Raw genomic sequence first — 22,082 nt, 5'->3', positions numbered from 1 at the left:
GCCCTTCAGAAGCAGGAGGCAGGGCCTCCTGGGGCCTTCCTAGGGAACACAGGCTGGAGGGGGCTGGGTCTTTTAATGACCTCTGGGGGAGAAGAGTGTGGCAAGGCCTGCACCGGGAGGCTCAGGAGATGTGTGGCCTCTGAGCCCTGCCCCAGTGCTGGGCAAACTTGGGACCCATCACCAGTGGAGTGAGGGGTTGGGTGTCAGCTGCTCACAGGTACCAGGGAGGGGAGCTGGGATGGGGAGAGGTGGTCCTCAGAGACAAGACTGGGTGTCAACACCTAATCCCACCTGAGCTTCAATTTCAGTTATCTCCTACAGGCCTCAGGGAAGCACAAGCTGATGGTAACGGTGCCCACCCCAGGCCTGCATGGCGTGGTGTGGTGTGACGTGGCCCAAGGGTGTGCATGTGCCTGGTTGTCCAAGAGCCGCATGGAGAAGCCCTATGAGCTCAGAGAGGCGGGAAGTGGATTTTGGATGCCAGACAGGGACAATGACTGGATTCGATGGGCAGTGGGCAGACATAGAGGGGTGAAGGGAACGGCGTGGAAGGTGGGGATAGCTAGAGGCAGGGAGGCCGCCGGGGAGGCATGTGCTGGGCCTGAACCTGGAGAAGGGTGGGTGGAATGAAGGAAGGTTGTAAGACCAGGGGCATCTCAATGGAGGAGCCAACAAGAAGGGGCAGGTTGCAAGATATTGGAAGCAACCTTAGTGTCCATCAACAGGTGAATGGATAAAGAAGATGTGTGTATATATGTATATACACACATACCATGGAATTCTACTCAGGTATTAAAAAAAATGAAATTTTGCCATTTGCAGCAACATGGATGGACTTGGAGGGTATTATGCTAAGTGAAATAAGTCAGACAGAGAAAGACAAATACTACATGATATCACTTATATGTGGAATCTAAAAAATACAACAAACTAGTGAATATAACAAAAAATAAGACTCACACATATACAGAACAAACTAGTGGTTACCAGTGGGGAGGGGTAATATAGGGGTAAGGGATTAAGACATACAAACTATTATGTTTAAAATAAGCTACAAGGATATATTGTACAACACAGGGAACATAACCAATATTTTATGATAACTATAACTAGAGTGTAACCTTTAAAAATTTGAATCACTATTTTGTACACCTGTAACTTATATAATATTGTACATTAACTATACCTCAGTTGTTAAAAAGTGGAGGCAGGTTGGTAAGAGGAGGTGGAGGGAAGAGACCTGGAACTTGCTGGGCTGGGGGCTGGGCAGCTGCAGCCTTTGTGAAGGGGCATGAGTGTGGGGGGTGATGGTGGGCAGCGGGCCTGTGGGAGTCCTGGGTGGGGACAGGAATTTGGGAGTGAAGACACCATCTCCTCCCAGTGAAACCGAGGGAGGCCCAGGACCAGCGGACGGCACCAGAGTTCACAGGAGAGGCAGAGAGCACCGTGCTAGGCCACTGGTGGGAATGTGATCTTTGGCTGGCCTTGAATGCCAGCAAGGGTTTTACACTTGCTTCTAGAGGCAATGGGGAGCCATCGCAGGATCTTGAGCAGGAGTATGTTGTGACAAAACCTATACTGAGGGCAGAGGGGTTCTGGGACCTTTGTGGCAAGTAGACACTGTGACGTCCTACCCGGTACCTGGTGCCGTCTGCCTGGCCTCCCCCAAGACACAAGGCCGGACCTGACTAGGTGGGAAGGGGGCTATAAGGGTCACTGCTGCCTCCAGATGTAGGGGTGGGTGGGGAGTGATGGGGAGGCCCTACCTAAACACTGACCCCTTGACTTTCACACACAGGGTCCTCCTGGGCCACAGGGGCCCCCCGGGCCAGCAGGGATCCCCGGAGCCAAGGTCAGTGCAGATGTGGCTATGTGGTCCCCCCAGGCCCCTGTCTCCAGGGCCCACCTCCCCTCTCCCCTCTGCCTCTGCTTCTCTCCCAGCACCCTGGCCTGGCTTCTGGGGCTCAGAGAAAGTGGCCCTGCTCCTTCCTAACCAAGCTGGGTGCCTTCTTCCTGGCCCTGGGTTCTCCCTGGGATCATTCACTCATGTAAGCCATAAATGGACCCCTCATGACATCACACAGTCCTGCAGATCACATAGCCGTTCCTATGGCCTGTGTGCATCATTTACACCTGCCCACTTGGCTCAGGAGAAGGAGCCCAAGACTTTGAAATCAGGCAGGTTCTGGTCTCTGCCATCATCCCTGGGCTGTGTGGCCTGGAGCCTCAGCTTCCAAATCTGTAACCTACCAACTTACTATAGCCACGGGCTGCACCTGCCCATAGGGGCTGAGGAAATGGAGGAGAGGGTGGTCGGTGCCTGGCACTGTGCTGGACACCCAGTGGGCATCTTCTTGAAGCTCCAACTGCAGGGACCCAACCCAGGGCTGGTGTGCTGGTCAGGGGAAGCTGCCTGGCCACAAATTCCTGCCAGGGGCTGTGGAACACCATAACCCCCCTTGCTGTCTATTCCCTTCCAGGGCGAACTCGGATTGCCTGGTGCTCCAGGAATCGACGGAGAGAAGGTCTCTGGGCCTTTCATTTCCTTGGTGATGCTGGTGCCTGGCGTCGGACTGTGTGTGTGTGTCTGTGTGTGTGTGTGTGTGTGTGTGTGTGTGTGTGCAGAGTTGGAGAGAGGCAACAGAACAGAGTGGGCTCTGGAGCCTGTGTGCAAATCCTGGTTCTGCCCGTAGACCTCAGGCAAGCTACTCACTTTCTGGCAGCCTTAGGTCCTCACCCACAGGTGAAGATGGTATAACAGGGCTGCCATGAGGGTTAAATAACTGTGTATGGAACACACTTGAGAGCAGTGCCCGCATGTAATAGCAAAGAGTCTTCAAATGTTAGCTAAAAGTATCACTGTCGTTATTAATATTGTTCCAAGTATACGTGTGCGTGTGTGATCCTACATAGACACGACAGTGTCCATGAGAACCACTTAACATTCGTGGGTGTGCTTTAGCACTGGGTCCCTCATGTGTGGCACACAGTGGATGTTACAAAATTGGTTGAGTGAGGGAACGCAGTGGCTGGAAGTGTGACTGAGGGATGGTTGGTTGTATGTGGGGCTCCCACCATTGGCTCCTGAGATGTGAGCACAAGGTTGTCCCCAAACCCCATATGCGCCCCTTGGTAGCTGCCCAGTCCCAGTCCCACTTGCTCCACCCCCTCTGCCCCCTGCCCCACCCTGCACCCCTGCTTGCAGTGCGGCAGGCCAGGGGCTGCCCCTTTACTGTCTCCGACCAGGCCCCTCTGCTCATTCATCACCTGGTTTGGAGGGGAGGACCCACAAGGAGGAGGTGGGGGTCTGGCTTGGCCTGGACTAAGCTCTGGGGACCTGCCAGCATGGGGGGGAGGGAAAGTGCCTACTGTACCTTGTTCTGTGGTTTTCAGGGTCCCAAAGGACAGAAAGGAGACCCAGGAGAAGCCGGGCTGATAGGACCCAAAGGGGAAGCAGGAGAGATGGGCCTGTCAGGCCTCCCGGTACGTGGCTGGGTGGACCTCACCCTACTTGCCCCATGTAGGGGTCCCAAGGTGAATGCGTGCCCCCCACGGTGGCTGCCAGGGGCTGGGGCCCTACGGTCCTAGTCTCAGCCCAGCCCTGGCCCACCAGGCCTTTGAAAGGAAGCTCTGGGCTGCCCTGACTCTGAGCCCCCACTTCCTCCTCTGTAGAAGGACCTACCGCTTACCCCCCAAGGCCTCCTTCAGGTGAAATAAGGAGGCCCCGCCTAGTGTCCAGTGGTTAGACTGGGAGCTCTGACAGCCCAAGTTTGCATGCTGCTCCATCTCTTACTGACTCTGGAACCCTGCACAAGTGACCTAACCTCCCTGGGCCTCAGTTTCCTCAGCTCTAAAATGAGGGTGAATAAAAAGAAACGAAATTGAGTTATTTGTAGTGAGGTGGATGGACCTAGAGTCTGTCATACAGAGTGAAGTAAGTCAGAAAGAGAAAAACAAACACTGTATACTAACACATATATATGGAATCTAAAAAAAAAAAAAAAGGGTACGAAGAACGTAGGGGCAGGACAGAAATAAAGATGCAGACGTAGAGAATGGACTTGAGGACATGGGGAGGGGAAGGGTAAGGTGGAACGAAGTGAGAGAGTGGCATGGACATATATACACTACCAAATGTAAAATAGATAGCTAGTGGGAAGCAGCTGCATAGCACAGGGAGATCAGCTCAGTGCTTTTTGACCACCTAGAGGAGTGGGATAGGGAGGGTGGGAGGGAGACGCAAGAGGGAGGAGATATAGGGATATATGTATATGTATAGCTGATTCACTTTGTTATAAAGCAGAAACTAACACACCATTGTAAAGCAATTATACTCCAATAAAGATGTTAAAAATAAATTAATTAATTAAATTAAATTAAGTGGGGGTGATAATCTCCCACTCCTACGAGGGAACACATGGACAGGGCTGAGAATGATTGGCTAACATGTGATAAATACCCACTGTCACCGTCATTTTTATCACTGCTCTTGTCATGCGTGGCTGGATGCAAAGAGCTGCCACCACTTCATATCCATTGTCCATCCATGAGGCTTACTCAGCTAGAGAGCTGGTGCCAGGATTTGAACTCCGGGTCTTTGCTTCCAGAGCCCCTGGCTGCCCCCGCCCCACAGGAAACAAACCCACTGATTTAAGGAAAACTATTTTAAGCTGCAAAGGCCAACTTATTGCTGCTGCCCGGAAGCCTTATGGGGGAAGGAAGGGGAGGTGCTGAGCCCCATGGATGGTGATTTTGGTGATGGACAGAAAGGGCTCAAGGCCATCCTATCCTGCAGGGTGCCGACGGCCCCAAGGGGGAGAAGGGAGAGCCGGCATCTGACAACCTACAGGAGAGCCTGGTAAGGGGGCTGCTGAGGATCTCTGCTGAGGGCTGGCTGGGGCCCTGAGCCTTGGGACACAAGGGCCACCTGGCCTGACCAAGCCCAGGGCAGTGAGGGCGCGGGAGGGGGAGCCTGAGGCCTGTCTTTGAACCCAAAGGCCAGCACTGGGCCTCCCACCAGGCAGTGCCCTCCTGGGGGCAGCAGGGGGCTCGGCGCCCACACCCAGGGAGTGCTCCTCCAATGTCCGATGAACTCAAGTGTGGGTGAGTGAGGGATGATGGGGCGATGGGTGACTAATCCACCTCTGACCCTTCCTAGGCCCAGATCATAGTGGAACCAGGGCCCCCAGGGCCCCCTGGCCCCCCAGGCCCCATGGTAAGAATGTTTGGATTGAAGCAGCTGGGATACGAAGAGGGTGGTGGGCTCAGGCCCAGGGGAGGAGAGGATACCCCAGGGGGGAGGGGGCACATCAGACAAGGAGGGCAGAGCCCAGGTCTGGGCTTGGGAAGCCACAGAGGTCAGGGCCACAGGGGCCAGTGAGTGGCCTGCAAGCCTATGTGGCCACTGCAACAGGGCCTGACCTGGAGGTCTAGACCCAGCCTGATGGCCTTTCTGACCTGCTTTCTCCTCCTCCTCCAGGGCCTTCAGGGAATCCAGGGTCCCAAGGTGAGTCCTAAAGCACGGGTAGGAGCCCCTCCCACTTGCTGCAGGCTCACAGCCTGGACAGTTCCAAAAAGTCTTGCTAGTAGGCAAAGCGAGGGCCCCATGCTCGGCCCTGGACCAGCCCTGCATCTTCCCAGGGCCTGGCCATTCCCAATCCCCTGTAGAATAACCCCGCTGATGCCCCCCACCCAACACTTGGCCTCTCCATTCCTTGCCCCCTCCCCTAGTGCACATCTGTCTCTCAACTGCTCACACCTGGATATGAGGTCTTGGGTTTGGTGTATATTACATAAAGTCGTGTCCTCTGCTCTTAAATTAAAACTGTGAGTGTGGCCTGACCGTGTGCCCTGCCCCAGAGAGGCCAGCTGGCCTCCTTGCATCTCCCTAGTTTACCCTGGGAGAGAGCACATCTCTGCTTCCCGAGCTCAGAGGCCGAATGGGACCTCAGAGTCATGGAATCCCAGAGATGAGTAGGGCCGAGCATGTGGCCTGACCAGATGTGCTGCTTCTGGTTCTGTTTTGTCCCGAGCCCTCCCCGGATCATGTTTAGAAGAAGCAGCTGCTGTCAGGGATGGGGTCCAAGACTGGGACTCAGAAACACAGTTGCCACTCAGCCCTGCCACTTCCTGGCTGTACAACTGGGCCTGTCCCTGCCCCTCTCTGTCCCTCTGTTTCCTCATCTGTGAAATGGGTGTGACCATAACCACCTTCCATGACTACTGAAAAAGCCCACATGTGAGAAAGGGTAAAGTGTGCACACCCACATTCTGATTATTTGCACAAGAAGGGAGCCAGGGCCAGGCCTGTCAGAGCTTGGAGTCTGTCCCTCTGCCCTGTACACCTTGGTTCCCGCTCAGGCCCCAAGCTTTCCTGTCCTGCCATCTGTCTGGCCCCCTTAACTGATGTCTCCCCTTTGCTTCCAGGGCTTGGATGGAGCAAAGGGAGAGAAAGGCATGTCGGGTGAGAGAGGACCCAGTGGCCTGCCTGTGAGTGTCATGAGCCTTGTTTGTCCTTAGAGGTGCTAATTTCTATAACTGTCATGCCTCTTGACCCATTCCTTTTCCACCCAGGGGCCAGCTGGCCCGCCAGGCCTTATTGGGCTGCCAGGAACCAAAGGAGAGAAGGTAACAACCTTCCTTTAATGCCCCGCAACTATGGTGTCATTCAGTCCTGGGGGCTCAACCCCTGCACTTCACTGGTCCCTGGGGCCAGAGTTCAGGTTCTGTGGACAATTCACAGGGCTGAACTTCCCAGCAGCTGTGTTCCCAGCACCTCCTTCTCAGCCCCCTCACATCTCCTCTTTGTCTCTTCTCAGGGCAGACCCGGGGAGCCAGGACTAGATGTAAGTATCTCACCGTTCACTGTGACCGGGTCCCTCCCGTGTGGAAGTTTTGCCCTCATGCTGCCCATACAGTAACTTGATCTGGTTGGCTTGGATGTATCCCCCTTCCCCATGGCTGGGACTACAACTGACTCATACCGCCCATGTCCCCACTGCTAAGTCCAACACACAGCCCAGAGTAGGTGCTTTATTGATGGAAGGATGGATGGATGGATGGAGGGGTGGTTGGGTGGATGGTGGATGATAGAGTATGGAGGGTGGATGGGTGGATGAAGGATGGATGGTGGGTAAATGAGTGATGGATATAAATAAATGATGGATGTAAATAAATGATGGAGGATGGACGTAAATGAATGATGGATCATGGATCATGGATGTATGAATGATAGGTGAATAGATGATGGATGGAGGATGGTGGAGGATGGATGGAGGATAGAGAATGGATGGATGATCCACTGGAGTAGGGAGGTGGGAAGAGCAGTGAGGAGCCTGCTGCCGTATCCTGGTGGAAGATGACGAGGCTCGGCTAGGGCAGTACCGTGGGAAGGAGAGAAGGAGAAGTATTAGCCCAGTGTTGATTGGATCAAGAGACAGAAAGCACAATTTAAACTGGCTTAAACTGACTCATAACTGAAAAATCCAGACGTACGACACATAGATCCAGGGTTCAAGTGTGTCAACACGACCCAACCTCTCACTCTGTCTTGTCTCTGCTTCCTCTGTGTAGTCATCATTCCAGGTCCCACATGGTGATGAGATGGAGCCAAGAGCTCCAGACCTGCATCCCCCTAGGTCCAAATCCTGGAGAAAGGCATTTGCCTCACTCTCTACTCTTTGAGAAAAAGTCTTATCAACTCTCCTTGGCCCCAGCTGGGTTCATGCTGAAATGTCACTTGCCATAAGAATGCAGTGCCCTGACTGCCCAGCCTGCTCACATGCTCCATCCTGGAGCTGGTGGTGGAGTTGGTGAATTGTGAGAAGGGAGGGTGGGTCCCAGGAAAATCAGGTAGCTATTGCAAGGGAAATGGTGACCAGATGCAGGCAGGGCTGCAAGGGCTCTGGCCTCCACCCTAGACTTTAAGGAGAAAATGTCACCATGGAAAGCACCTGCAGACAAGGAAGAGGAAGAACTCTAGACTGAGTTTCTGACTGGCAGGGTCACGTTACGTCGATGAGGAGGGTCAGGAGAAGAAGACACTGATGAATCCAGCTCAGGCTGTGGACCCAGGGAGGTAGTGGGGGTGGAGCAAAAGGGACTCCATGCCACCAGCTGCTCACTGTGGCCACAGCTGCTCTCTGGGAGGCCTGGAGCTCAGAGTGGCATCTCAAAGCCACACCTACCTGCTCTACCTGGCAAACTCCTGGCACCCACTCCACCAGGCCCTGCTGAAATAGGGAGTCTGCTCGGAAACCTTACCTGACCTCACACCTGGACAGAAGAGCCCCTCTCCCTGGGACCCCATGGTACCTGGTTCAGACCGCTGTCACTGACCATTGATCATCATCTTCTGCACCCCACTGCCTGCCATGTTAGACTGTGTACCTTTGTACCTGCAGGGTTTTAATTTATGGAGGTGACTTAGTGATGACACAGAGAGGCCAAATGCCTTTGACAGAAGAACTTATAACTTACATTTCCCAAGGAAATGGCATGTCCCACATGGGGCCACATGGAGACGCAGCAGTTTTGGTTGGCAGGCAGTAAGGAGTGAGGAAAAAGCCTAGGCCAGGGCTTTTATTGGTGTTTCTATGGGAGAAGCAAGGCAGGGCAGAGCAAACAGTTTAGGACTGGCTAGTTTAAATAATCCTGGCAGGCTTTGGGCTATAGGGGTGGTCTCTTGTTGCCTGCTACCTGGTCCTGGCATGATTTGGGCCAGGGGAAATATTGACTTGGTGTGTGAGTTAGATAGAGTGGGTAGTTGGGGGATTGGTTGGTTTGCATCTGAAAGGCATGCTCCCAGCCTAGCGCTTTGCTGTATGTAAGAGTTGGCTACCCCTGGAAGAGGCAGCCTCTCCCTAGCCAGCAAGATTTTGAGGATATCAATGTATCATATTTCTAAAAACAACATAATAAATATAAGAGGGAACATATCAAATCTGGTTTTCTGCCCTCAGCATTCAGCCCAAAGCCCAGTTCCTAATGGATGCTTAGAAATGTTGGTTGGGTAGATGAACAGATGGACAAATGGATGGATGTGTGGGTGGGCGTATAAGAGTTTGAGCCAAAAGCAGAGAACAGAGGGCACCATTACTTGGTCTGCTGAAGATGGTGATATAAACTTCCATGGGTTTCCTGTGTCTCTGTCCCCAGCCAAGCCTGGGCCAATGCATGCTGCATCTGACTTGACATAAGAGAAAGCCCCTTGCTAGCAGTTCCGCCTGAGGGCTTCCATCCAGAAACAGCAACAGTGTTCTACTTTGGAGGAAGCAGTGCTGGTGTCCTGAATGCATGCTTTTCTCTAAGTCATCCTGGTACCCAGCATCTGTGTCACCTAGGAGCTGGGGCTGGTCCAGCTTGTACCACGAATATGCGTGGAGGGAAGGGGCAGAGGTGGGTCGGAGAGGAGCAGAGATAAACAGATAAGCCGAACAGACCTCAAATTTCATCGTCAGGTTTAACCTTTAATCCTTTTGTCAGGGTTTCCCTGGACCTCGAGGAGAGAAAGGCGACCGGAGCGAGCGTGGAGAGAAGGTGAGTGAGGTGGAGAGAAAGTGAGGGGCAGCTGGAGAGAAGGTGGGGGCAGGAGGAAAGAAGGGGGGAGGCAAGTGAAGAGAAGGAGGGAGCAGGCAGAAAAGAAAGGACGAGGGAGACTGGAAGCAAGCAGAGAGAAGGCGGGGTGGGCGGGAGGAGGAAGGGCCGAGAGGCTGGGATGCGGGCAGGAGGGCAAGGGTGGCTGCGGGCCCCAGGCCCATCTCTCTGAGAGGCATTGGGGGCGCCCTGGGCCTGGCAGCCACCGCCACACCCCATCTCCCTTCTTGCACAGGGGGAGCGCGGTGTCCCCGGTCGGAAAGGAATGAAAGGCCAGAAGGGCGAGCCGGGACCCCCAGGCCTGGACCAGCCATGTCCAGTGGTACGTGTTGGCAAGACGTGGGAGCCCCAACCAAGGTCTTTGCTGACTCCTGCCAGGGTGGGGCCATGTCTTCCCTGTACTCAGAGCTCAGCTGCAAGTCCCAGGGGCCCCATGGGTCCCGCCCTGGGGGGCCCACACTGCGGGGCCACCCCTGCTGTCTCTGCTGTCATGGAGGCTCCTCTTGCTCTGGTCCTGACCCCTCCATGGGCGAGGCTGAGGACCCACCCTGTCTATAGAGAGGGAGGCCTGGTCAGGGACAGAGCTTCCTTGGACCTAAAGGGGGATGGGACCACCCTCACCTCTCTGGGGGTCTTTCCCATCCCAGAGGAGGATTTTGCTGGTCTGAGTAGCCCCACACTCATCCCCTGCATCCCCTCCACATGCCCCAAAACCCCTTCCCTTCACAGCCTTTCTCCTTTCCTGCTTCTTTACAACAGCCTCTCACGGCCCACCAGACTCAGTACCTGAAATAACCAAAGTTTGGTTCTCTTTTTCTAGAAGGCAGGGAGGGTTCACCTGTCAAACTCTTCCAACGGAGCTCAGAAAAGACAGGAAAAACAAAACAGCTGAGTTTTCATACTAAAACTCACCGGATACTCACATCTGGCCTTTCCCGCGGGGGACATGGAGCCACGTTGTGTACCCCTTCCAAAGGGGGTTCAGGAGCAGGGACCCCTGAAGCCCAGTCCTCTGACCTCAAGTGGGTCATTTGGCCCTCTGTTCCTCAGTCTCCTCATCCATGCAATGGGGGTGCTAATCCCTAGGTCCAGATGGCTTCGAGGAGGCAATGGGAAAAAACAGAAAGAGCAGAGCAGGAGGCAAGCACACACTGAAAGGGCCAGGGCCAGCCCTGGGCCCTGGGCCAAGACTTCCCTTCAAGTCATCAAGCCTTTGTCTTTGAAACAGGAGAATCTTAAATGCGGAGGCAGGCGAGGGGCGCCAGGCTCCAGGGGCCTGGCGAGGGGCAGCAGACCCTGCCCTGCGGTACGCGGCCTGGCCTGCTGTGTGCCGTGTGCCGTGTGCCGTGTGCCGTGTGCCGTCTGCCGTCTGCCGTCTGCCGTGTGCCGTGTGCCGTGTGCCGTCTGCCGTGTGCCGTGTGCCATGTGCTGTGTGCTGTGTGCCGTGCTGTGCTGGGCATTCTGAGCTGCCTGTGCCCGCTGCTCCGCCCTGCCTTCCTCCATTCTGCCCGCCTTTCCATTCTTCCCCCTCCTCCCCACTTCCCTTTGAGTCCCAGCCTCCGCCCCTGGTGGATGCATGGCAGTGCCGGGGGTGTGCTCCCACGTGTCTGAGGTCTGCCTGTGTGCTTTGGAACGGAGTGAAGTGTTGTCCACTACGGCGTCCACCAGGGACGCTAGGCTGACTGACGGGTCAGCGTTTGTCCGTCTCCAGCTCCCCACCTCTGGACCACCTGAGGAAACCCGCCCCCCTGCTTGTGTCTGGTGCCTCCAGACGATCCCCACCCCAACCCCATACACACACCTCCCCACCCCGGCCCAGTGTCCACCCTGACCTCAACCTCCCTTGTCTGCCACTCAGATCCAGACACAGGGACCAGGACAGGCCAAAAGGGAATCCCGTTTCCTAGACTGTCCTTCAAATACTCTTGGACACATGCCTGAGAGCTCTCAGGCCCCCAGTGTGAGCTGTCAGAGCCACTGTCACAGCTGCCCGACAGAAAGCCATGCAGCCCCTCACAAGAACCAGGGCCAGGCCCTACTCCTGGCCTGTGGATGTCTGGCATGATGCCCTGTACTCCATGGTGTCCTGGTTCTGCCCACGGCACACATGTCCCAGCAAAGCCCATGGGGGCACACTTGGAATAAGCACAGAGAGGGGCTGTCATGTCCCATGGCCTGACTACCCAGGTGGACAGGGCAGGCATTCGGGCCCTGCCTCAGTGGGGTCCGGTGGCCTCAGGTGGCAGCTCCCTGGGCTGCAGCTCCCTACACCAGGGGCAGGAGTGTGTAGGGCACAGAGAGCTGACCAGCCCCCCATCCTTGTCACTGAAACCTTCTTCCTTTCCAGGGCCCTGATGGGCTGCCCGTGCCTGGCTGCTGGCATAAGGTACCTTGCAGGGAAGAGTCTCCAGGGCAGGCTGGGAGGAGTGGGGGGCCCAGGGGGCCTCAGGGCTGGGTGCCTGCTGCTCCCCACACAGTGACTGAGCAGCCAGGTCTCCCCGAGATGACCCTAGATTTGACCCTCCCATCACGTGGCCCCAGGCCCGGGGCTGTGATCCTAGGTGGTTGTGCACAGACCACCCTCTTGGTCATACAGGGCTCACTCAACGCCTGGCCCTCCCAGTGCAAAGCCATCAGCACCCTCTGGGACTTTGTCCATACCGCCCCGCTGAGAGGGGGTGGAATCCAGGAGATTGGGATGAGAGGATTGGGGGCGCAGCTGTTCCTGAGGAAATGAGCAGGACGGGGATGCCCAGACCAGAGACAGGGCCTCTGGGGCTTCCCGGTCCCCTCCTCACCTTCAGTCTTTCCCTCCTTTTCCAGTGATCCCAAGCACGCATCTCACAACCTGTACAGATCCGTGTGGACATTTTTAATTTTTGTAAAAACAAAACAGTAATATATTGATCTTTTTTCACGGGATGCACCACCATACCTGTGGCCTTTTGACATCTGAGAGTGTGCCCAGCCCAGCCCCAGAATGATCAGCATGTGAAGCTGCCAGGAAAGTGGACAGGCCCATTGGGGGCAATGTGTACTTGAGGGGCACCCTCAGGACTTGGCTTTCCCGGGAAGGAGATGAAGGTGAAAGTGCCTGGCTCAGGAGAGGCTGCAAAGATGCCAGCTTGGGCCTTCAGTCACCTGATTAGCAGAGACTCTGGCTGTCCCACTGCCCTGCAAGAGCCTGCCCTCTGAAGCTCTGGAGCCCAGGGTCCAGGCCATCCAAAAAGGCTCAGGGCATGAATGGCAAATGCAGCTGCTCCTGGCCTCTCTGGCCTCTGCACTCAGCCACAGCCAGCTGACAGGACTCCCCACCCACCACTTGTAGCTGGACACGGGGAGCTGTGGGAAGCACCCTAAGGGGCTGAGCTCCCGCCAAGTTCCGTAGGCCTCAGGAACCAGCCTGCCTTCCGTGAGAACAAGTGTCCTCTGGCCAGGAGTGGAAGCCAAGCGCTGTGATAACTACCACATGGACCCAGCAGCAGGGAGCCCTATGATCCCCAAATGTGGAGGTCTAGGCTAGACATGTCTGTTGACGTCTATGGCTAGAATGTCTGTTGTTCCTGTCTCTCCACCACCCACAGCAGGCACCTGATGGGACTTTGCCAGCCTGAGGAGATGGACCTCAAGCTCAGACTTTGGGTCTCACCGACCCCAAGGCTCCCACCCAGGGGAACTCTGGTCAGCCTGCCAAAAATGAGTCCTCCGGGTGAGCTATGCAAATGAAGAGAGCCTCAGGTCTGCTTCCAGGGCTGCCTAAGTAGGGCACCTATGCCCTGAGCCAATGATGCTCTGAGGCTTCCCCACCTCTGACAAGGGTTCCCGGCCACCAGCTCCAACCCAACCACTTGCCTCCCCTCTCTGTGTAGATGGAAATTGTTGCGTGAAATAAACAACAAGTGTGTGTCTTGGGTATGCCTGTCCTTGAAGACTGCCCCTAGCACCATCCCTAGGTGAGGTTTCAGCCTGGCTATTGCTGGGTGGGGAGGGATAAGGGAACTCTCCCTGGGCCAGAGCCACCCCAGAAACCAGAGGAAGTAGTTCAGGCTCACAGCAAAGATGGGGTTTGGAGTTAGGAAGACACAGATTCAAGGCCTAGCCCTGCTACATACCAGCTGAGCCTTCTGTCCAGTCACCCATGTCAATGAGCCCCTGTGTTTCCTCTGATCTCATGACCCGTGACTGCTGCATAACAAATCACCCTAAAATTTGTTGCCTTAAAAAAATGATCCTTGGAACCTAGAAAAATGGTACAGATGAACCAGTGTGCAGGGCAGAAATAGAGACACAGCTGTAGAGAACAAACGTATGGACACCAAGGGGGGAAAGTGGCGGGGGGCGGTGGGGGGTGATGAATTGGGAGATTGGGATTGACATATATACACTAATATGTATAAAATGGATAACTAATAAGAACCTGCTGTATAAAAAAAATAAATTAAAAAAATTTTTAAACAAAAAAACAAACAAAAATACAATGATCCTTGGGAATTCCCTGGCGGTCCAGTAATTAGGACTCGGCACTTTCACTGCCGGGGGCCCAGGTTCAATCCCTGGTCGGGGAATTAAGATCCCGTAAGCCACGCGGCATGGCCAAGCAAACAAAAGAATGATCCTTTCTGTTTCTGTCTTACAGTTCTGGGGGTAATGGGCTCAGCTGGGCGGTTGTCACTCAAGCTTTCCCACACCTGGCGGTTGATGTTGGCTGTCCTCTGGGACCTCAGATGGCCAGAACACCTCTCTGTGTGGTCTGGGTTTCCTCACAGGGAAGTTACTGGATTCACAGGGTGAATGTCCCAGGTGGACCAGGTGGAAGCTGTGTCACCTTTTATAGCCAAGCCTCAGAAGTCATATGGTGTTACTTCCTGCCAGAATCAGAGGTTCACCCTAATTCAAGGGAAAACTGTCGACATCATATTTTAAGGAGAAAATGGAATAGGAGATGGACAGACGTCTTAGAAAATTCAACCTGCCACGTCATCTGTACAATGGGACAGCAGTGCTTACCGTGCTGACTGTGGTTTGGTGAGAATACACGAAGAACCTAGGACAGGTCAAGCACTCGGAAATGACCATGGTTGTAAGTTCCCTCTCTCCTCCCGACTCCAAGCCCAAGCAAGGGCCACAGGGGTGTAGACAAGAAGGGTCCTGCAGTGATGGTGTCTCAGCCTTCTCCCGCCAAGAATTGAGGCCTAAGGAGGCCACAGTATGGGTAGTCCCCCCCGACACCACTACGTGGCCTCCTCACTAACAAAACAGGCCCAGCCACACACTAGCTAAGGAGAAAGAATAGGTCAAGTCTCCACCTCTGTTTCCCTCAGTTGGTGGCAATAAATGGCAGGCCATGCTGCTCAGCCAGTCACGTGGGTCACCAGAGAAGTCAGTAGTATGAAAAGGAAGAGAAACACAGAGGGGCTGTGATGACTGATGGAGACCACTGGACATCCAGGTGTCCTTTGGAGTTCCAGCATCACCGCACAAATCTACTGCACTCTGAAATTTGTAATTCGCTCCTTCCTCCACCCAGGTAAGTCACTGGATCCCCTCACCAGCCCTGTAAAGGGCCTATGTGGTTGGTGTCACTATTTCCATCTTACATATGGGGAAAGTGAGGCTCCAAGGGGTTAGTCCCCTGCTCAGGAATGCATGGTAGCAGGCTTGGGACAGAACCCAGGCTCTTGGATGTCCTCCAATTTATCTTTCCCAAATTGCTTGGCAAAGCATGGAGTCTGTGAGTAGCACCATGATGCTGGGTGACTGGCGGGCAGAACCTCATGAGGGTAGAAGCCACATGTTCCCCCTTCCCCAGATACCCAAGGGGGTCCCTTTCCTGCTCCTTTGGGCAGGACAGGGCCGTTCGTGGCCCATTGCTGCCCTCTTGTGGCCTCATGCTGTGTATTCTCAGATCTGCAAACCAAAATTTAGTCTGCAGAGTCCTCCAAGAGCTTGGGGTCGGGGCAAGAGACTTTAGAAGAGTGACTTGCTAAGGTCCCAGCTGAGACACAGGGGAGCACCCTGCCTCACAGCTGAGCCTTAAGGACTGAGGGCCTCACGTCCCCCTGCCAAGAAGGGCAGCTATGCCTCAAACTACCCCTTTCAAAAGCAAAGGAAGCCCCACGCACCGCGATGAAGAGTGGCGCCCACTTGCCGCAACTAGAGAAAGCCCTCGCACAGAAACGAAGACCCAACACAGCCATAAATAAATAAACAAATAAATAAAAAATTTTTTTAAAATCAATTGACCATAATTAAAAAAAAAAAAAAAAGCAAAGGAAGCACATTTATGGAGCCCCACTGTGTGCCATGGCATCTAAATTAATCACAAGGGTGACTGTTCCCCTTTTGCAGATGAAGCTGAGGCCAGAGAGGAGTGGGCTTACCCAGGTCTCCTTCCTCCCAATCCCTAGGATGCTACTAGAAACGCATGGAATGCTTTTGATTGCCACAATGATTGGGGGACACTCCTGGCATTAGTGAGCAGGGTCAGGGACATCAAACATCTTAAGTGCATGGGGCGGTCCTGCCCAATGATGAACCATCTCACTGAGAACGCCAATGCTGCCTGCATTGAGAAACGACGTGTCCTGGCTTCAAATCTTGGCTCAGCCACTTCCTCTCTTCCCCTGCCCTCTTGGCCTCCGATGGTACCTCAAAGGTCGGGCATGAGAAAATGGACAGAGGAGTGCTTAGCATGGAGCCAGAGGAAGGAAAGACTGGGTTTCTCTGAGCAGGAAGAAGGGGAAGCTTCCTGGTGTTGTCCTGCCCCTACTGTAGATACTCTTGGCCCGGTAAATGGCCCAGTCTGGTCTGACCTCCAACCTCCTGACTCTGGACATCCCGGGAGTGGGTGAGATATGAGCTGGGCCTGACTGCGGCCTTCTTACCCTCTACCCCAAAGCAGGAAAAGTCCTTGAGCCAACCTGACTTTTCTGAGCTGCCCTGGGCCACAAGACAGGCTTGTGTTTGGGCTCAAGACAGGGCCAAAGATGGGCCCCACAGAGAGCTCTCAGACTCCCTCTGCCACACACACACACACACACACACACACACACAAAAGCATGCACATTACATTAAAAGCTGGAACTGCAGGATGTACAGACACCCATTGGTCTCTCTACCAAAGAGGAGGAGCAGATCCACTGAGAAAACCAGTGACCTCCCACTCACATTTCACATGCAGGGAGGGGGGCTTGACCCTCAGAAAAAATGTGCAGGCCACGAGCAACCTCTCTCGGTTAATTTGGGAGGAATTTTTTTCATGAATCAAGGTTCAATTCAGCTTTACAATTAAAAGAAAGAAACTCCATTCAGTGTGCAATAAAGAAAAAGTTCTGGAGGTGGATGGTGGTGATGGGTGCACGTGAGTGTACTTAATGCCACTGAACTTGTACCCTTAAAAATGTTAAAATGGTAAATTTTATGTTATATGTATGTTACCACAGTAAAGAAACTCCAAATGTTCTTTAATAAATGCCTTAAGCGGGAATTCCCTGGCGGTCCAGTGGTTAGGACTCAGTGCTTTCATTGCCAGGGCCCAGGTTCGATCCCTGGTCGGGGAACTAAGATCCCAAAAGCTTCGCAGCACAACCAAAAAAAAAAAATTCCTGAAGCATTTTACAGTTGTATGGCGGAAGAGATGAAGAAATCAGCAATGAGGGGGTGAAGCAGAGGGCTGAGAGTCATGAAGAAATGACAGGAGCGACAGCAGGAGCCTCCCTTTCCCCAGCCTGCCCAGGCCACCCAGCTCGGCTGCAGCCTTACACCCTTGTTCTAGCGTTCCCCGAGGCAGAAAGTCCCAGGAGGGGATATCTCTCTGCTATCCCGGGTTCCCAGTCCCTTAGGAGCATTTTCCTCTCACTCCCTGGAGTTGGGAGTCCAGCCTCTGCTGCACACTTGCTGTGTGTCTAAGAACAAGCCCTTTCCCTTTCTGAGCCTCCGTTTCCTTGCCGTGTATGAGGCTCAGGAAGCCTCCTAACTCTCCTCCCACCTAAACACTGTAAGATTCTCTTAGTGTTGCTATAGCTTGTGTTCACCCTGCCTGGATTCCAGCAGGAGTCCTGGAGGTCATGCCCAGGGCCTCCTCAGCTCCAGCAGTGGCCTTGTGCCCTCCTTCTGCCCTTCCTGCTGCTCCTTCACGGGGCTGGGAAGTCCAAGATCCTGCCCCTGGGCTTTGCCTACTTGAGGCCCCACCAGGCTGGGTGCCTGTCACACGTTCCCACTGAACGCTTACGGCTCATCCCATTTTATGCACGGGGAAGGCGACTTAGGCACTGAGCTCGAGGCCCCCGGCGAGGCCTGCCGAGGCTCAGAGACCCCCCTCGAGTGCGGGAGCAGCGGCGGGGTCACCGGGGGGCACTTCCCCGGGAGGGAAACAGCAGCGGCCGGGAGGGCGAGGCCCGTGGTGCGTCCCGAGACCAGGGCCGGGGCAGCACTAGGCGAGGCGAGCACAAACCCGGCTCCCGCGCGGCGTTGTCTAAGGAACTCCGCAGAGGTGGAGAGCCCGCCAGACTCGTTAGCCCACTTAATTAAGGAACAAACTCGAAACGGCCCACCTTGGGGGCGGGGCCGCGGGGCAAACAGTAGCTCCGAGTCGCGCTCTGCCATGGGCGGGGCCCGCGGCGGGGGCGGGGCTTGGGCGGAGCCGGGACCACCCCACCCCCACCCCCCACCCTCCGAGCAGTGTCTCAGAGTGAGTGCTGGCGGGCGCCATGGCCACCGATCCTCGCGGGAAGGCCGCGACTCTGGCCCTGAGGAGGCGGCTACTCAGGTACCGAGACGGCGACGCGGGGCGGGGGGGCGCGCACAAGGCACGCACGTCCGGCGCGAGCCTACAGGCCCCAGCCCCCGCGGCCTCGCGCGGCCTATCCCGGTTCCGGCGCCTCTGGCCCCTGAGACCCAGCCGCGCTCAGCCTGTCTCGGAGGTCGCATCCCGCGCCTCCCCCGCAGCGTCTTATCCACCCCCGCAGCTGCAGCCGGGCTCCTGGGAAGGCCTCGCCCAGTGGTGGCCCGCCCTCCGGACCTGGGCCCGGCTCGGGAGTGACCCAGGAAGGGACTGAAAGTCCAGACGAAGGGTGGGGTGGGGTGTCGGCTCACAGGCAACCTTAGAGAAAGTCTGCCCTTGACCTGTGTCTGAGGGGCTCTCGGTGGGACGTGGGGCATGAGGCAGCCTTGGACTAGAGCTTGGGGCTGGCCCCCAGCAGGGCAGCAGGCTTGGCAGGCAAGGACCCGTTTAGGGCCGAGAGCCAGCCACCAAATGGTGGTGCCCTCCTCACTCATCCCAGCAAAGAGACGCTGCCTTCGGGAGCCCGTGTGGGTCTGGAGCAGTCACCTTTTCCCGGGACCCAAGCGACTCAGTGGGCACATGTGGAAATGAATGAAGCCACATAGCCTTCAAATGACTTAAGAAACGATTTGTTTTAGCAACTTCTTACCCCATCCTTTTTCTCCTTTCCAGCCACCTGTGGAGTGGGGGGAGTGGAGGCAGGGACACAACAACTTGCCTTTCAAGCTTTTGTCCTTTCCAGAAACTGGGAAAGGGTAGGGGGAGGCCTGTGATGGGTGGATTTCTCCCTTCCGGTCTTCAGACATGGCTTTCCATTCGTTGTCTGTCCCCACAGCAATTCCTGCAGACTCTTTTTTCCTGAAGATCCTATTAAGATTGTCCGGGGCCAAGGGCAGTACATGTACGATGAACAGGGGGCAGAATACATCGATTGCATCAACAATGTGGCTCATGGTCAGTATCATACCTCAAGATGGGGCAGGAAAGGATGCCAACACTGTGAACCTGGTCCAAGGGTGATCCTGAGGTTCAGAGAGGTACAGAGAACTCAGGTTCTGCTTAGCCAGCATCCATGTGCAGAGGAGACCCAGTCTTTCTGGGGTAGCTGTAGAAGTTTCCAAGCAGTACCTCTGCTAAATCAGCAGGAGTCAGAGACCTAAGTCTAAGGGTCCACTTCCATTTGGGACTGATGGTGAGCTCAGAGAACAGCAGTCGGCCCAGCCATGGCCAGCAACCCAACAGGACCCTGGCCGAGCCCTGGCAGTCATGGCAAGGCTTCAGCCCAGGTGATCATCTCAGGTCCTGGACAAGGAAACTGAAGTAGGAATTCAGTTATCCAGATGAGGCCACCAAAGCTGGTGGAAGGAAAGGGAGTCCAGTGACTCAGCAGGGAAATTGGAGGTTAGTAGAGTTGAAAGCAGGGGCTCTAGTTCCAGACTGCCTGGGTTCATATCCCTGTCCTCCACTTGCTAACTTTGTGGCAAGTTTAAGTCTCTGTGCCTCAGTTTGCTCATCTGCAAAATGAACATGATAATACTTGGTATGCACCTCCAGTTGTTTTGGGGGATTAAGTGAGTTAATTCACGTAACTTGCTTTGAGTGTGCCTGGCACTTGGTGAGCACCCAGTCATCTTCATTCTCTTATCATAATCCTTGGCCATTGGCCATCATTACTTCCAGCCCCCCTGACTGGTGAAGTCAAGCCACTGACGACACCCCTACCCCCTGTCCATCCCCCAAATCCCACACCCCTGTCTTTGTCGAGCAGAAGGCCTCAAGAAGCTTCCTAAAGAACATGGGTTTTCGAGAGAAACCCAAACAGAAACAACTGGTTTCTGCCAGAGAACTTTGCCTTCTGCCAGAAGCTCAGGGACTCCTTTCTAGGTCTCCCTTTCCAGACTGGCACCTCTGTCTCGCCCCCTCTGTCTTCAGACTCCCATCTTTCCTCTGTACCTCTCCCTCTATAACTGCATCTCCTCTAGTTGGGTTCACAGATTGGGGCTGGGAGAGGCCCGGAGGGATTGGCTGAGTGGGGCCGGCTGTGTGATGGAGGTGGCCCTCTTGCAGTTGGGCACTGCCACCCTCTCGTGGTCCAAGCAGCACACGAACAGAACCAGGTGCTCAACACCAACAGCCGGTACCTGCACGACAACATCGTGGATTACGCACAGAGGCTGTCCGAGACCCTACCGGAGAAGCTCTGTGTGTTTTATTTCCTGAATTCTGGGTAAGTGCACTGTGGCCAGCCCCCAGCAAAAGGATGAGACAACGATGGAGAGATTTGCTCACATGGGCATAGCATCGTGTAGCCGACGGGGTGTGGGGAGAGGCAGCCCTCAGTGGGCCAGGCACCCACGCTTCCTAGCTGCAGGCCCTGCTGCTTCTCTGTCAGATCCACTTTCCTGTTCTCTTTGTAAGGGGTGCCATTACCTCTCTTCTAAGATCATTGTTGGGGCTTACCAAGGTAATATGTTCCTTTATTTCTGCTTTATGCATACACAGGCACAGTGCTGGGAGCTACAGCCAAAATCCCTGCTCTGTAAGGAACAGAAACATCAAAGATGCTTCAAAGAAATACAAAATTACAAAGAGGAGTCATTGTCTGGAGGAAAACTACAGAGAATAATGAGGCATAGAAGCAGTGGGGTGACCTGGCCTGCTCTGAGAGGATCGGGGAAGGCGCCCCTGAAGGAGTGATGTTAGGCTAAGAGCTGACTAGGGGATAGCTAGATGAGGAGGAAGGTAGGGTGCTGCCCGCTCCATTGGAAGTGTTCTTGTCAAGGTCACCACACGGAACAGCCTGTGCAGAGGTCCTGTGGCAGGAAGAATATTTGCACCCCAGCACACATGAGCTGAAAGGCAGCCAGTGAGGGAGGGCAGAGGGTGGGAGCCTGGGGACACTGAGGAGGGAGGCAGGGCCCGTCACCCAGGGCTTTATTGGTCAAGTGAGGAATCTGTGTATCCTAAGAGCACTGGGAAGCCATGAGAGGGTTTTAATCAGGTAAGTGATGTCATCAGGACTGGAGGAAAGCAAGAATGAACACCATTAGGCACCAGTTTAGTGGCCGGTGATAGGTTATGCTACACTGGGAGTAGCAGTGGAGGCAGAAATGGCAGATGATGGCGTGTACACAGAACCAGCCCAGTGTGCCTGGGAGAGAAAAGTACAGAGAATTATGAGGCATTGAAGCAGTGGGGGGACCTGGTCTCTTTGCTGCCTTTGTCTTCCTGTCTCTCAGTAATATTGACTGAGTTACCACTCTCTCTGGAAATGCTTTCTGATCTTGCTTCCAGAACATTTCATGCTTCTGGTTTTCTGCCAGCTCCTGGCCACTCCCCCTATCTCCTATGCCGATTCTTCCTACTCTATTCCTCAGGGCTGCTCCTCTCTGAGCCCTCTGCCTTGCTGACCTCATCCATTCCCGTGTATTACATATCATCCACATGCTGGTGACTCCCAACTTTGTATCTTTTTTTTTTTTTAATTATTTATTTATTTATTTGGCTGTGCCCGGTATTAGTTGCAGCACGCGGGATCTTCGTTGCGGCGTGCGGGATCTTTAGTTGCGACGTGAGATCTAGTTCCCTGACCAGGGATCAAACCTGGGCCCCCTGCATTGGGAGTGTGGAGTCTTAACGACTGGACCACCAGGGAAGCCCCCCAAATTTGTATCTTAAACCCAGATGTTTCCCATGTGTTCCAGCC

The 22,082-nt window shown here is 54.6% G+C and overlaps 2 protein-coding genes across 5 annotated transcripts in view; both read left to right on the top strand.

The window, feature by feature from the left end:
* COL23A1 (collagen type XXIII alpha 1 chain) overlaps positions 1–13,899 on the top strand; it is a 366,383-nt gene extending 352,484 nt beyond the window's left edge. Inside the window, exons 16-28 of the mRNA XM_036849338.1 lie at positions 1,799–1,852; positions 2,481–2,525; positions 3,394–3,483; positions 4,796–4,858; positions 5,159–5,215; positions 5,480–5,506; positions 6,427–6,489; positions 6,574–6,627; positions 6,819–6,845; positions 9,484–9,537; positions 9,830–9,916; positions 11,942–11,980; positions 12,418–13,899. Coding sequence (XP_036705233.1) covers positions 1,799–1,852; positions 2,481–2,525; positions 3,394–3,483; positions 4,796–4,858; positions 5,159–5,215; positions 5,480–5,506; positions 6,427–6,489; positions 6,574–6,627; positions 6,819–6,845; positions 9,484–9,537; positions 9,830–9,916; positions 11,942–11,980; positions 12,418–12,420 — 663 coding nt within the window. The 3' untranslated portion in view covers positions 12,421–13,899. The remainder of the gene's footprint in view (positions 1–1,798; positions 1,853–2,480; positions 2,526–3,393; positions 3,484–4,795; positions 4,859–5,158; positions 5,216–5,479; positions 5,507–6,426; positions 6,490–6,573; positions 6,628–6,818; positions 6,846–9,483; positions 9,538–9,829; positions 9,917–11,941; positions 11,981–12,417) is intronic.
* A 4,326-nt stretch (positions 13,900–18,225) lies between these two features.
* The window catches only part of PHYKPL (5-phosphohydroxy-L-lysine phospho-lyase), a 25,463-nt gene continuing 21,606 nt past the window's right edge, over positions 18,226–22,082 (top strand). For 3 of the 4 annotated variants that reach the window (XM_036845675.1, XM_036845674.1, XM_036845677.1), the window contains exons 1-3: positions 18,226–18,361; positions 19,212–19,330; positions 20,444–20,603. In XM_036845675.1, the coding sequence (XP_036701570.1) occupies positions 18,303–18,361; positions 19,212–19,330; positions 20,444–20,603 (338 nt within the window). In that variant the 5' untranslated portion in view covers positions 18,226–18,302. The remainder of the gene's footprint in view (positions 18,362–19,211; positions 19,331–20,443; positions 20,604–22,082) is intronic. The other variant, XM_036845676.1, reaches the window with a different exon arrangement.

This window comes from Balaenoptera musculus, chromosome 3, assembly GCF_009873245.2.
Source record: "Balaenoptera musculus isolate JJ_BM4_2016_0621 chromosome 3, mBalMus1.pri.v3, whole genome shotgun sequence".
Taxonomy (NCBI): Eukaryota; Metazoa; Chordata; class Mammalia; order Artiodactyla; family Balaenopteridae; genus Balaenoptera; species Balaenoptera musculus.
Note: the sequence above shows the minus strand (reverse complement) of the source record. Positions and strands in the feature narration are given on the sequence as shown.